The 12351-nt window shown below is 39.9% G+C and overlaps 2 protein-coding genes across 3 annotated transcripts; both read right to left on the bottom strand.

The window, feature by feature from the left end:
- Nucleotides 1–2620: 2620 nt before the first annotated feature.
- Nucleotides 2621–3611, bottom strand: LOC106303162. Its single transcript, XM_013739502.1, has 4 exons — nucleotides 3585–3611; nucleotides 3424–3502; nucleotides 3221–3339; nucleotides 2621–3175 (listed from the first exon to the last, which is right to left on the bottom strand). The coding sequence occupies exons 1-4, from the start codon at nucleotides 3609–3611 to the stop codon at nucleotides 2621–2623; spliced, it is 780 nt and encodes a 259-aa protein (XP_013594956.1).
- A 371-nt stretch (nucleotides 3612–3982) lies between these two features.
- Nucleotides 3983–10936, bottom strand: LOC106305872 (DNA repair protein UVH3). 2 transcript variants are annotated; one of them, XM_013742280.1, is made up of 18 exons: nucleotides 10707–10936; nucleotides 10384–10634; nucleotides 10104–10285; nucleotides 9974–10031; nucleotides 9438–9562; nucleotides 9239–9356; nucleotides 8906–8983; nucleotides 8766–8819; nucleotides 8484–8668; nucleotides 6878–8405; nucleotides 6538–6732; nucleotides 6165–6250; nucleotides 5853–6087; nucleotides 5617–5753; nucleotides 5244–5328; nucleotides 4943–5144; nucleotides 4704–4912; nucleotides 3983–4622 (listed from the first exon to the last, which is right to left on the bottom strand). In XM_013742280.1, exons 1-18 carry the CDS (start codon nucleotides 10792–10794, stop codon nucleotides 4086–4088), a joined length of 4353 nt encoding a protein of 1450 aa, XP_013597734.1. In that variant the 5' UTR covers nucleotides 10795–10936; the 3' UTR covers nucleotides 3983–4085. The 2 variants fall into 2 exon arrangements, with proteins under 2 accessions (XP_013597734.1, XP_013597732.1); XM_013742278.1 differs by having other exon boundaries at nucleotides 4704–5144.
- Between the last annotated feature and the right edge of the window lie 1415 nt (nucleotides 10937–12351).

The following is a 12351-nucleotide window of genomic DNA, read 5'->3' as shown; positions in this document are numbered from 1 at the left end:
GATGTGAGGCGATGCTCTTGACGATCAAACATGAGGGACTGCGCACTGAGATCCAGCTGAGAAGGTGAACTCCGATATTACCGTTTCGGGATCCACGGCTCTCATCGAGACTTGAGCTAAACCGCTTCCAGCTGAGAAGGTGAACTCCGATATTACCGTATCGAGATCCATGGCTCTCATCGAGACCTGAGCTAAACCGCAATTCCATTGCAACACTTTGAAAACTCATATCAAGAGATTTGTGGGGGTTAGGGACCAAAAGTTGATACGGCGATGATGAGCGCAATGGAGGAGTGAATATGACGGTGGAGGAACTGAGGTAGTTGAAGGGGAATGCAAAACAGAGGTGAGGCGTAGGAGGGGAGAGATGGCATGGCGGAGGTGAATAGATGCTCTTGACGCTATTCCAAGATGGGACGAGAGCTGGGAACATGCTGAGAAACTGTGTTCCACTATTACCGTAGCGGAACTCGTAGCTCTCAACAAACCCTAAGCTGAGTACTCCCACAACAACAATATGATTGTTCCTATCAAAAGATCTGTCGAATTGAAACCCTCGGTGAAGATTCTCGTCCAAAGGTTTGATATTTGGAGTTGGTGGAGAGACGAGGCGTTTCGGCGGAGAGGGGACTTGTCTTGCGACCTTTACTATGACCGGCGAGGGAAAGGGGCGAAACAGAGGAGGTTTAGGCCGTGTATCGAGTGGAGACTCAGTGAGTACGAGCATATGAGCCGACCCAACGAGACCACACACGAAGTGAGTAGATCTGGTGCTTCTGTTTGCCTTGAGAGGTTGGGCGGTGATGAGGATATGAGACGGAGAGGCGGTTGCGACCAAGAGAGTAACAAGGAAGACGGTAGCGATGAGAAGGTTCGGCGAGATGGTGATGGTGGAGACGACGAGAACACTGACACAAGGACTGAAGACAACAATGTAAGAAACAGAGATCGATAAGGAGTGGCTGACGGAGCAGAGGATCCGACGCCGGCGGCAAAAAGCCTCACCGGCGTCGAGGATTCTAGCGACGGCGTCTTCACTTGAGTTCGCCCTAGAGAGCTTTTTTTGTTCGATACGGTTTTTGAAATTCTAGTGATTGATCTAAAACTGGTTCTCCACTGAGATTAACACTCTTTGACCTGGAAGATATGTTCTTCTCACTAGCATTCACAATCACGCCAGCTCTACGGTCAGTCTTCTTAGCCATCAAGGGCGTGGTGGTGATCCCTTGCTCTGATTTCCCAAGCCCTTGTCCTTGCTTCCGGCGGAGGAGAGGAGGATCTTTGCTTCCTGCCACCACTCATGGCGGCGCGTCTCTTCCACGCTTCCTCGCCGGAGATATTCAGCGGAGGCTGATCGCGATCTCTTTCTCTCTCCTTCTCCCTCAGCTCTCTTTCTCCACCTCCTCCTCGTGTCGCCTATTGTCCAGGTCTCGCTTCATCTCAGCTTCCACGGCTTGAATTGGTATCTAACAATGATACATTACTCCAACAAGTTTGACTTATAGCCCACCACTACTACTTGTCCAGTTCTTACACACTCTTCTATCACCGATGAGGTCACACCAACCAATGCCGGTTGCGATGGTGCCGCAGTAAGCATCGACTTGGAGAAACCTTCTCGGTTAGTTTGTTTGATTTGTTGTTTCTTCTTGTTCGCTTCAGGTGCGATATACGAACCTCTCTCTTCTTAAAGGTGTTTTGCTTTTCTTCTCTCATTGTGCAGTGCACAGCCATTGGTGTACCTATTCCCTCCTTATTTTTCCGTAATGGTGTTATCTACTACTTCTACTTTTGGATTCATCTTTTACATTTCAACAACACTTATTGTTTGCATTTTAGTTAAATATATAATTATTACAGGAATATGCTTGGAAATCCTGTGACATTTCAACAGAAAACCGACTGGTCCTGCCGAGTACCGCCGTTTCTATTCTAGTTTGTAGCTTTGATAAGAACTAAACTCTGTAATAAATCCTTTTGCTTCAATTGAACACCAACAAAGGAGAAATCCCCACAGCTTGATGATGACTGTGTAAGCGGGTTCCCACCTCGGGATGATGGGTGTGGAGGCCTCGATGAGTAGGAGGGCGCGGCGGTCGCTGCAAAACCTAGGGCGCGAGCCCGGGCGGAGCGGCCGAGACGGGTCGAATGGGGAGCCCACAGGCCGACGCCCTGAGCACGCAGATGCCGAGGCACGCCGTGAGGCGCGTGCTGCAGACCACGATTAAGGCAGAGAGCTTCTCAAGCAGATTCTTCCATTTCGGGTTTTTTTAAAAAAAATAGCCACCAAAGGGGATGAGGGGGAATAAAATTATGCACTACAAACAAAAGTATCCTCCGAGAGGAACTAAACTAGAGCTATAGAGTCTACTAGCAATAAAAAGACACATACAGAATTTTGTTGATGGTTATGAATCTGACAGATTCTTGAATATTAAAAATTCTTTTTGCTACAAGGTTTGGCCTAAGACTTTTGGGCAATGTTCCGTGCCTGCAATCGGCAAAAAAAAAAAAGAACAACAGGTCCACTAAAAAAACACATTCGTTTGCTTAGTATAATAATAACTTCTAAGTACACAATCAACCGAACAAGTAGTAGCAGCCATTGGTGGGTTATAAGTCACTTGTTGGAATAATGTATACCATTGTTGACCAACATTTTCGGATCAGGTTTCAGTGGCTGTGGCTGTGGCTGTGGAAACATAGCTTTGTATTGTGGATCTATTTGCCAATGATATGGTATATTTTGTGGTGGACCTGACTGCTGCTGGATCATATGCATTGGCGGTGCTCCATTCATCTGAAATTGTGGTGGAAGTAGTCGTGGTTGCATCATCATATGATATTGTTGTTGTAGATTCATTGGTCCATCAAACGGAGGTGGAGGTCGCCTAGCATTGACTAAACCATTGCCATAGCCGCCGCCGCCGCCATGATCAGAACCACCATTCCCAAACCTTGTTGAGCCGAACATTCGCTTTGCCAATGGGAGAGGCTGAACAACCTTTGGTTTGCTGCGTAAACACCCTAACAAAAGATACTTTCTTACCATCCCTTCCTTCTTCTTTATAGTGGGCCTCGTATTTACTTGGGGTGCACGTTCCATGGCTCTAGGATCAGGATTTGAAGTAGTGTCATCAGAAGAAGAAGTGTCATCTTCGTCTTCATCTTCATCTTCATCTTCATCTTCATCTTCATCTTCATCATGCATGTAATTTACAGACACAAGCTCTGTTTTTCTGTTCGGTTTTGTAAGTTTATAAACGAGAGTCATAGGATCGACATCGCCTGTGACTGTCATGAGCCGTTTTTTTACGTTATACTCCGCTGCGGTCACACCTGTTCCATCCAGTAGGAAACAAAAAGTGTTTTAAAAACAGAACATCTTATGTTTGAAATGTTATATCCATTTTCTTTTATTACCGGGGAGACTCTGTAGCTTTGTCTTTACTCTGTTTAGGCAACTGGAACAACACTTTAAATCGACTTTTATTACGCAAGCCTGCTAAAAAAGTTACACAGAGAGCCATAAGCAACCGAAAAAATTGGCGCAGAGTGATTGAGAGACAAGAAGAAGTGTGTACCCGGACGGGTTGGTTTGTGTTGGCCATTGAAGAGAAGCTTGGTGAAAAGAAGAGAAGAAGAAGAAGAAAACCCTAAAACTTAAATTGTAAGGCATCCTTAAATCTTTCCACATACGAGGGACTTTCCATAATTAATTAGGATAGTTGTACGGCTGAATATTTGATGGTTTCTATAATCGATTATTTCAAATTTATTTCGATGAGAAAATTAAGCAGCATCCTACCCAAAACTCTTCGAGTCAACGAATATAAATGTTTTGAAGTTTTGATTCTCGATCTCTTGACAAATTCTTTCTGCCCTTTACCTTTATTGTTTTCCACACAACCACTTAAAGTTTTGATAATATCTTCCTTTTGCAGAGTTATGTCCTTTTTTCTTTTTGAACAAAGAAGTTATATCTTCAAGATTCTATTCACATCATATAATTATTTGTTAGTGAACCAATTAAAGGAAACATCTCAAAATCATACAATGTTTTTTTTACTTCTACTTTATTTTAATCAGTTCTTCCTCTTCTTTCTCTTCAGGAAAGGCATAGCACTTAATCCTCCAGCTGAAGAATTCCCAATTTCAATGCCACCACCATACTCCTCCAATGATGCATCCTCGTTTTGACGTTTAGCTTTATTTTGGCTGTTTACATCCTCAGTTTCTAACACCTCTTCATCCATCGCATCATCTTCCTCACCTGTTTCATCTTCATCAACACAGAATCCACCACCCATCACTCTGTAATCATCACTAGCTTTATCCTCCACATGAGCATCTCCTCCAGTCTCGGCTTCATCTACGCAGAACCCACCACCTCCCATTTGAATATAGTCTTCAGAAGGACAATCGTTATTCGATGCATCCATGGTTGTTGGTTCATTCTGTGCTCTCTCTTCAGAGACATTCCCTAATTTGCCTAAGTTTTTGAGGAAATCATCATCATCATCGTCCAAATTCTCACTAAGGGATTCTCCATTGCCTCTTGACTCGTCCAACTGATCATCTTCTTTCTCACTGTACTTCACGGGATTCCGAGATCGTGTTGACTGGAAACAAACGATTAACAAAGTGAGACACACCACAAAATCAATCAAAATACACAATACGAAGACTATATAGAGACTTACCCTTCGCACTTTTTGAGGATTGCCAGGTTTTGCTTCATTAGGTGCCTGCAACCCAACAACATTATCATTGTCATCACCCTCACCATCAGAACTACCGTCAGATAGCTCAGGGAGGAGGTTTTTTCGTCCCCTTCCTCTTCCGCGTCCTCTTTTTTGGGCGCTGCCTCTGCCTCTACTACTAGATGGTTTTTCAGAGCGTTTCCTTTTGTTTGTCGCCTTCTCATCGGTTTTACTTAAATCTTTCTCTGAAGTTTTATCTTCGGATTCATCGGGAGAGAGTCTTTTCTTGTTTCCAATTCCTGGACCTTCCTGGAGAGTATGATCAACAACTTCTGACGATAGACCTCCGCCAATTCCTTTGACAGCCTTTTTAATCCTTTTACTTCGAATCTTTGCAAATCTTTCACTGAAGGAATAAAAAGCTTCCATACGAAGTTGCGTCTTCATAGAAACAAAGGGAAAAGGAAACAAAATTTTCATATATAATCCCATATTAGTCATATCGATACGTCAAATAAAAGATCAAATCAAGATGATGACCTCGCGTTTTTCGTACTCCTTCAAGACAGGAAGTAGCAGATCATCTGTCTTCTTACCGTTCCAACCAAACTTTTCCCAGCATAGCCTTCACTCAAAGACAAAAGAAAACATTACTACAGAATCAGAACTCAGGAAGCTGTTTCATGAACTGCAAGTAGTTTAATACAGAAACCTAGTCCCTCATGTAACTTTTTCGTGTTTCCATTTAAGATCCGTTAAAATCATTATCATACCCTAGGTGGCTACTGGCTACTATGCTACATTGTCTGAAGGAAGCTAGAAGGGAGACGTTCCTTGGTATTAGTTTGCAAACTTGGTACAGAGCAAGGATGGTCGTATACATATGTGAATGTAAAGTCAAGAAACAACTTACTTTCTAAGAACTAAGAGATCAGGCTTGCCCCATGAGAAAATCTCAGTCGACCGGTCCACTTGTGGATCTAAATAGGCAGAAATAACAGCTTCGCTAGGGAAAGTAGCTGGAATGTGCCAGTTCTTGCTTACCTTCCTCTGTAATATTAAATGGAAAATCAATTAGTAGAACGGTTGTGTCACACTCTGATGAGTTTGTAATAATAAATATTGAAGTTCAAGGAAAAATAGCAATACATGCTTATCCATGAAGATTTGCTTGATTTCTTCTGTGTCATCAGCCGAAACACCTGAGGTACTTTCATTATCTGCGGAGCCATATCCGCGCTTCTTTACACCGGAACCTGCTTTTACATCAGTCTTTCCTAAAATGGTTGGATCAGGTGATTCAACCCATTCACGAAATTTTTGAAGCCCATCATCCTCGGGAAATGCAGTCACAACTTCAATAGCATTGACAATACCAATTCCACTGCATGTCAAAACAATTGCGATATCAAGTACACAGAGCACGGGAATTTGACCTATTCAGTTAAAAATTCTGCTAACCTGATTCCTTCTGTGTAATCACTTCCTAACAGCATTGCCATTCGAATTATTTTATCTCTGCTCAAGCCAAGCTCCTTCTCAATGTCCTGAAAATCAGACGAGTTTAGAGGTATAATCATCAGACCTTTGAAAACTGAATGCTAACGTTTAGAGATCTAGTAACTAGGAACAGATCGATCAAAAAATTAGCTACCGACTAGGAAAATAAATCAACCTACTAGTGAAAAAACACAAGGGCTAAGAAGTTATAACAGAAGACGACAAGGAAGCTCATTAGAGACTGAAGAGGGATATAAACTCATCACAGCAAAAAAAAATGATTTCTAAAAACCACAAGTGAGGAGAGAGTTTGAGGACGGATATGCACACAGACCTTCATAAAGTATGTCTCCACATATTTGCGATCATCAAATATATTTTTGTACACACTCCTTGCTCCGAACAAGAATACATCAGAATCGTCAGTGACAATGCCATCAATAAGGTTTGATTGTTCCATAAATGCACACTGTGCCTCTGCTTCCATGGGAGCTATGATGTATGGTAAGCCAAATATTTGGAGTAGCTCCTAAGGAAATACAAAAACAACAAAAAAATTATAAGTTTGTTGTCATCTCGAACAAAACAGAAACTTTAAAAAGTTTGCTAGAAGATCATATAAAGTTTATTAAAAGACAATGGGTCATAAGTATATTAAAAGACAATAGGCAAACCTGGATTTCCGCAAACATCTCACTGCTAACAGATTCAGCATTCCTCTCAAGTTTCCTCTGTTCATCACCCAAATTTACATATTCTTGATCAAGAACTCGCATTTCCTCCTCCAAAATTGCTTCTGAAAGTTCAACAGGCACGGTTTTCTCTTCTAAATCTATCGAACTCTCAATATTAAAAGTCCGGTCGTCCAATTTATTTTCCTCCCTTGTTTCTTGCTGTGAATCTGTGTCGTAGAGTATCTCTATGTGCGAACTGATTCTCTCCTCATCAGCTATGGGCATAGGAGACACTTTGATAAATTCACCACCAAAACTTTCAGAACCATCTTCATTATTGTGCTTAGCCATGGTGGACACCATGCTGCTCTCACTAGCAATAGTAAATGATTTCTCGGGTGAGATACCTGACTTTACTTGTGGCATTTCGTTTCCCACTGCACGTCTGACATTGTCAGAACTGGAAGAAGGGTGAGTACCAATTTGTTTTGTTATATCTATGTGACCATCTTCCATTACCGAAGTGTTGGACTGCTCATTTATAGCACCACTAGCTTTCAAGATTGGTATCCCGTCCAGAGTTCCCTCTGCCTCAGCTTTACCAACGGTTTCACTAGAACACAGACTATCCTGAGTTGGCTTGTCATCAACTAGGTTTACCCCCACCGTTTGATTTTCTTCAAGGACATCCTCGGATTCCTTATCATGCAAGTCAAGAAGACTTTTCTGGATAGCCTCTTGCAAATCAGCTTCTTCTTCCAAATAACCTTTTGAGAACTTTGTTACTGTATCGTTCTCCATGGAGTTACTGGCATTTTCACAAGTACTGTCCTCCCTTGCTGCCTCTTCATCGGAACTAATATCCTCGGGAACATGCTGATTGCTTGAATTCACTTCAAGCTTAGAGATAACACTACTCTGTCCAACAGGCACTTCTTCCCAATCACTGTCAGATGCCCACGACAAAGAGTCTTCTTTGGGATCATTTTCTGCAGAACTAATAGTCACTGGTCCTCCCGCTGCCAACTGAAGAAACATATCATCTTCATCATCCAGATCTTTCCCACCACCATCATGTTCAAATGATATCTCTATTGCAGACTGATTTCGCAGCATGGATTCATCATTCGGATTATCTAGATTCATAACATCATTTTTATTAACAGGTAAATTTTCAAGAAACTGGTCCTCAGAAGGAAAATTCTCCCAGGCGTTGGACGTTTCATCATCATCGTTCGACGTAGAACCAAAAGCTGTTTTCTCCTTTTCTTTCATCAAATGTAAGTTTCTCTGGATATCACGAGTCATTTGGATCCCCATGTGTCTGTTCCTGATTCTTAGACGCCCCCTTTCATCTATATAAACTTCAATATTTTCATCAGGATTCGCGGGTTCATTTTTCTCCAACTTGGCAGTAGCATCTGATTTATTCACCGAAGAAATATTCTTAACAGGGACCGGCAAAGACTGTTGTGGCGTATTGTTCTGTTTTCCATCATTTCTTCCTTCTCTGGCAGACGCAAGTACTCTGGAACACATTCAGAAATCAGTCATTTTCTAATACCACAGTACCTTATTCTCTATTAGACTACAAACTGCAACTCACTCTTTATCGCCAGAAAAAGAAGATGAGAAGATAAACTCTTTGTTCGCTTCAGAAGCTATCCTAGAAGTTTGAACTCCACCGACAGCCCTCCCACCAGCACTTCTCTGAACTTCATTTATTTCTCGACGGAAGGCTACAGTTTTGAGATATGCTTCTATTTGCAATTCAGAAAACTTTTCAGGGGCCTATACAGTCACAAAACAACATAACAACTTCTACTGTCATTCCGTATCTCTTCATGCATAATGAAGGAAGAATGTGTCGGTGATTTAAGTGACTCACCTTCTTGACCTTTTGGTACTTTTGCCGGTTTTCTGACATCAATTTTTCTCTCATCTACGAGTAACGAAATTATCAAATAAACTGAAACGTCAGTGTAGCTCAACATGGTGCGAAGAAATGCTGTCAATATCGTTAGTTACCTGAACAAGGAGATCAAGTTGCATGGATGGAGGAAGAGAAGCCAAAACAGCTGGGTCGACATTCCCATTCATTGCTGGCTAGAAAAGTACACAAAACGGTATTAGCAGACGAAGACGGAAAAGCTTCAGATTACTCTTTAATAGAAAAGGAAAACTAAACATCAAAGACAATATCATGATTATTTACAAAAGTAATGTAGATTACACCCAGACGAAAGGATTTTTCCCCTATCAGAAAAAGGTCCAGCCAACTTAACAACTGGTTCTAATCGCTTAACTAAGAAAATCTTCAACTTAACCGATTTATATCCCTTGAATAATAGTGACCATTACCAAAAGAATTTGCTCATCTTCTTCGCTACCCTCTTCCTCGGAGGGGACTTCGGCAGCTGAAGACGAGGCTTTATTAGTAAAATTCCTGTCTTCTTCGGCTGCAAGGGATGCCGCCAACCTATATTAAACCACGACAAGAAAACATAAAATGAGTACAAGCAAGTAAACATCTTCAACCAATATCTCAGCTACTGCTTACATCTCATCCAACTTTTCCTGATAATCTTTCGTCCCTGCTGAGGAACCCTGTTCAGGGTTACACTTCATTCTGTTATCCAGGTCATCCTCATCCAACAAAACTCCCTTTCCCTTGGGATCATACTTCTGCAATTCACCCACAAAGACTAGGGATTGAGCATAGATTCAATTTACAAATCAACACAACGTGTTAGCAAGTCTTAAGTCGAATAAACATATTTCAAATTTCTATTATCATGAAACTACGAAAGATGCAAGACTAAGGGCAAGTGAAAACAAAAAATAACATTAACTGGAAACACATCACAACACAGCGAAAACACAAGTCCCAGGTTCTAGTTATTAATTGCCGCAAGATGCATGATTGATGGCATAGAAAAACAGGAATATATAAACTAGACTCCGCCATTCTAAGAAAATCACGATTAACTTCAAGTAAGTTTCAAGGGCAATGAACATCTTGATGTTATAGGCCATACCAACAAATTCTAACAACAATACACTATCTTTTCAGTTCCATGTTTAGTATTCACTTACCGAAGACACTTTCATAGCATCATCAGTAACATTTTCTCCGACCATAGATGCTGAAGATCTACAACAATTAAGATCATTAAAAGTAATTCTAACAACATAATGGTTTAAATAACCCAGATTTGTTGCTTACATCTCATCTATCTTTTCCTCCCGAAAACAACTGCCCCGCGCACCATCTTCATCTGCAGAGTCTCGCAAAGGAACTTTCACAGATTCGGAAGATACACGCTTCTTATCTCCAGCACTCTTACTCTGCTGTAGTCTCTGCTTCTTAAGATCATTGGCTTGTTCCTTAACCCTCATCTCCTTGAGCTATAACAAATCATACACCAAAACACACTCAAACTTGATAAATCTCGAAAACATTCTAACTTCCTCATATAATAAAATTAACAAAAGCAGTCACTGACTCGATTAAGCAGCAACTTCTCAGCGGTTTTCCGAATTTTCGTCTGAGCGTTCTCACGCTGACGACGACGCGCAATGACAGTGCGGCGTTTCAACGCCGGAGTACCACCGTCAAAGACGAAAACCGGCTTAGTCCTTAAGAACAAAAGTTTGCAAATCCTCCGGAAAAACCCGATCAAGTGAGCGTTCTGAACCATATCGCCCTTCTCGTCACGCATCGCCTTTATAAACTGAACCATCCATATACTCGCATCTGCAATTCAAACATTCGTCGATTCGTAAAAGTGAACAAAGAAGACATTGAAGGTTGCTTAATCGTGTTTACCGATAGCCAATCGTTTCCCGGCTAGGGTTTCGACGGATACGCGGCGACCAACGGGAGCGAGTAGCTCCCAAAGCCCTTGCACTCCCATGTTTTCTTCTCTTCACCGCACCTGAGCAACGACTTTGCCGGTAAACGCTGCCGCCAAGGGATCTTTTATAAGCAAGTGTTTACAATTGAACGGCCGATCCAAAGTGATACGGCGTCGTTTTTGTATTCCGACTCACTTCAAAGGTTTTACCAAGGCCTCTATACAAATCGTTGTTTTTGACTATGGGCCCAGATATAAGGCCCATGTCTGACTGTATCGAAATCTTTAGTCAGCAATCGGCCTTTTAAAGTTTTTGATGTTCAGTGAATATATATTTTAGAAGTCCTAGTACAAAAGTCTAACTGAGTTTACTAGTTAATCAAGTCAGAAATAGAGTAATTAAATGCATGAAGAATATCATATTGAAGATTAATGCTTTTGAAGTGGCTTCTGTTCTACCTCTCTTTTTTTTTTCTTCCTTTTTGAGCCACTATATACGTACTTTCTTTTCTTATTAATTCCCCATTTTCCACTCGTTTTATTTCTGATATTTTTATAAAAGCACAAACGAAACCTGGCCAGTCGAACATGTATGTTGTGTTACTTGAATACGTATCACGTATGTGATGTTTCGCAGGTGGTCACTAATGATCCTACCAACACGAAGACAAAAACAAGGTAAAATGGCCGACCAAAATAGAAAAAAGCAAGAACACGATAAAGCAAAAGGAAAAGGCCAAAGTTCATCCGTTGATATCATTATTGTATTTCAATTTCGGTAAAAATGTATGCTATCGCTGAAAAAATGAACTCAAACTTATTTTTTAACATGTTCAAGTTTCAAATATTGATATGAAAAGACCCCTAATAATTATTCAACAATCGGTTGCGATTCATTAATCGTAGGACAGTTTTTGTATATTATTGTAGGTCAATATACTTGCCACTTTAAATATTACTAGATTTTTTAACCATATTATATGTATTTTTCAATTCTAAAAAATTATGTATAATATTGTATTACATTATTTAAAGAATATAAAATAAAATTACATAACATAAATATATTTTTAAAATTTTATTTGTGGATATCATTATGTTGTTTGATTGTTGTACTTGATTCACATATTTGCATAGATATTTGTGATAGATGAATAACTTTATTTTTATTATCAGTAAATAATATATATTTATTATATAAAATAATGAAATTACTTACTAAATGGATGTACAAATGTGTTATCTAATTCATCTTTATAAAGTACTACTCATAGTTCATATATCATTTATGTACATCCTATTTTTTTGTCCATCATTTCTTAAACATTTTGAAATAACTGATTCTAATTAATAATAAACTTTTGGCTGGCAAAAAAAAATCAAAATTTTCTAATTATCGTTTAAATATTTTATTAATATTGTCTAAGAAGCTTTCAAGTGATATCATAGTTTAATTTTTATTTTTTTTTGTTAATTTTTAGAGTTTTTTGTATTTAAGATTTTTTCATATTAAGCTTCTATTTCTTTTACAGAATATATATATATAGATATATATGAATATATATAGATATATATGAATATATATAGATATATATGTCATAAAAATTACCATCAAAT

Source organism: Brassica oleracea, chromosome C7 (assembly GCF_000695525.1).
Source record: "Brassica oleracea var. oleracea cultivar TO1000 chromosome C7, BOL, whole genome shotgun sequence".
In the NCBI taxonomy this organism is placed as follows: Eukaryota; Viridiplantae; Streptophyta; class Magnoliopsida; order Brassicales; family Brassicaceae; genus Brassica; species Brassica oleracea.
Note: the sequence above shows the minus strand (reverse complement) of the source record. Positions and strands in the feature narration are given on the sequence as shown.

Coding starts and splice junctions, on each gene's coding strand:
- LOC106303162 (XM_013739502.1), bottom strand. CDS start 3,611: ATGGCCAACACAAACCAACCCGTCCGG. Junction 3,340..3,423: donor AAAGCTACAGAGTCTCCCCG/GTAATAAAAGAA, acceptor TGGATGGAACAG/GTGTGACCGCAGCGGAGTAT. Junction 3,176..3,220: donor GAAAAACAGAGCTTGTGTCT/GTAAATTACATG, acceptor GATGAAGATGAA/GATGAAGATGAAGACGAAGA.
- LOC106305872 (XM_013742278.1), bottom strand. CDS start 10,794: ATGGGAGTGCAAGGGCTTTGGGAGCTACTCGCTCCCGTTGGTCGCCGC. Junction 10,635..10,706: donor CGGGAAACGATTGGCTATCG/GTAAACACGATT, acceptor TTTGAATTGCAG/ATGCGAGTATATGGATGGTT. Junction 8,669..8,765: donor AGTACCAAAAGGTCAAGAAG/GTGAGTCACTTA, acceptor GTGACTGTATAG/GCCCCTGAAAAGTTTTCTGA.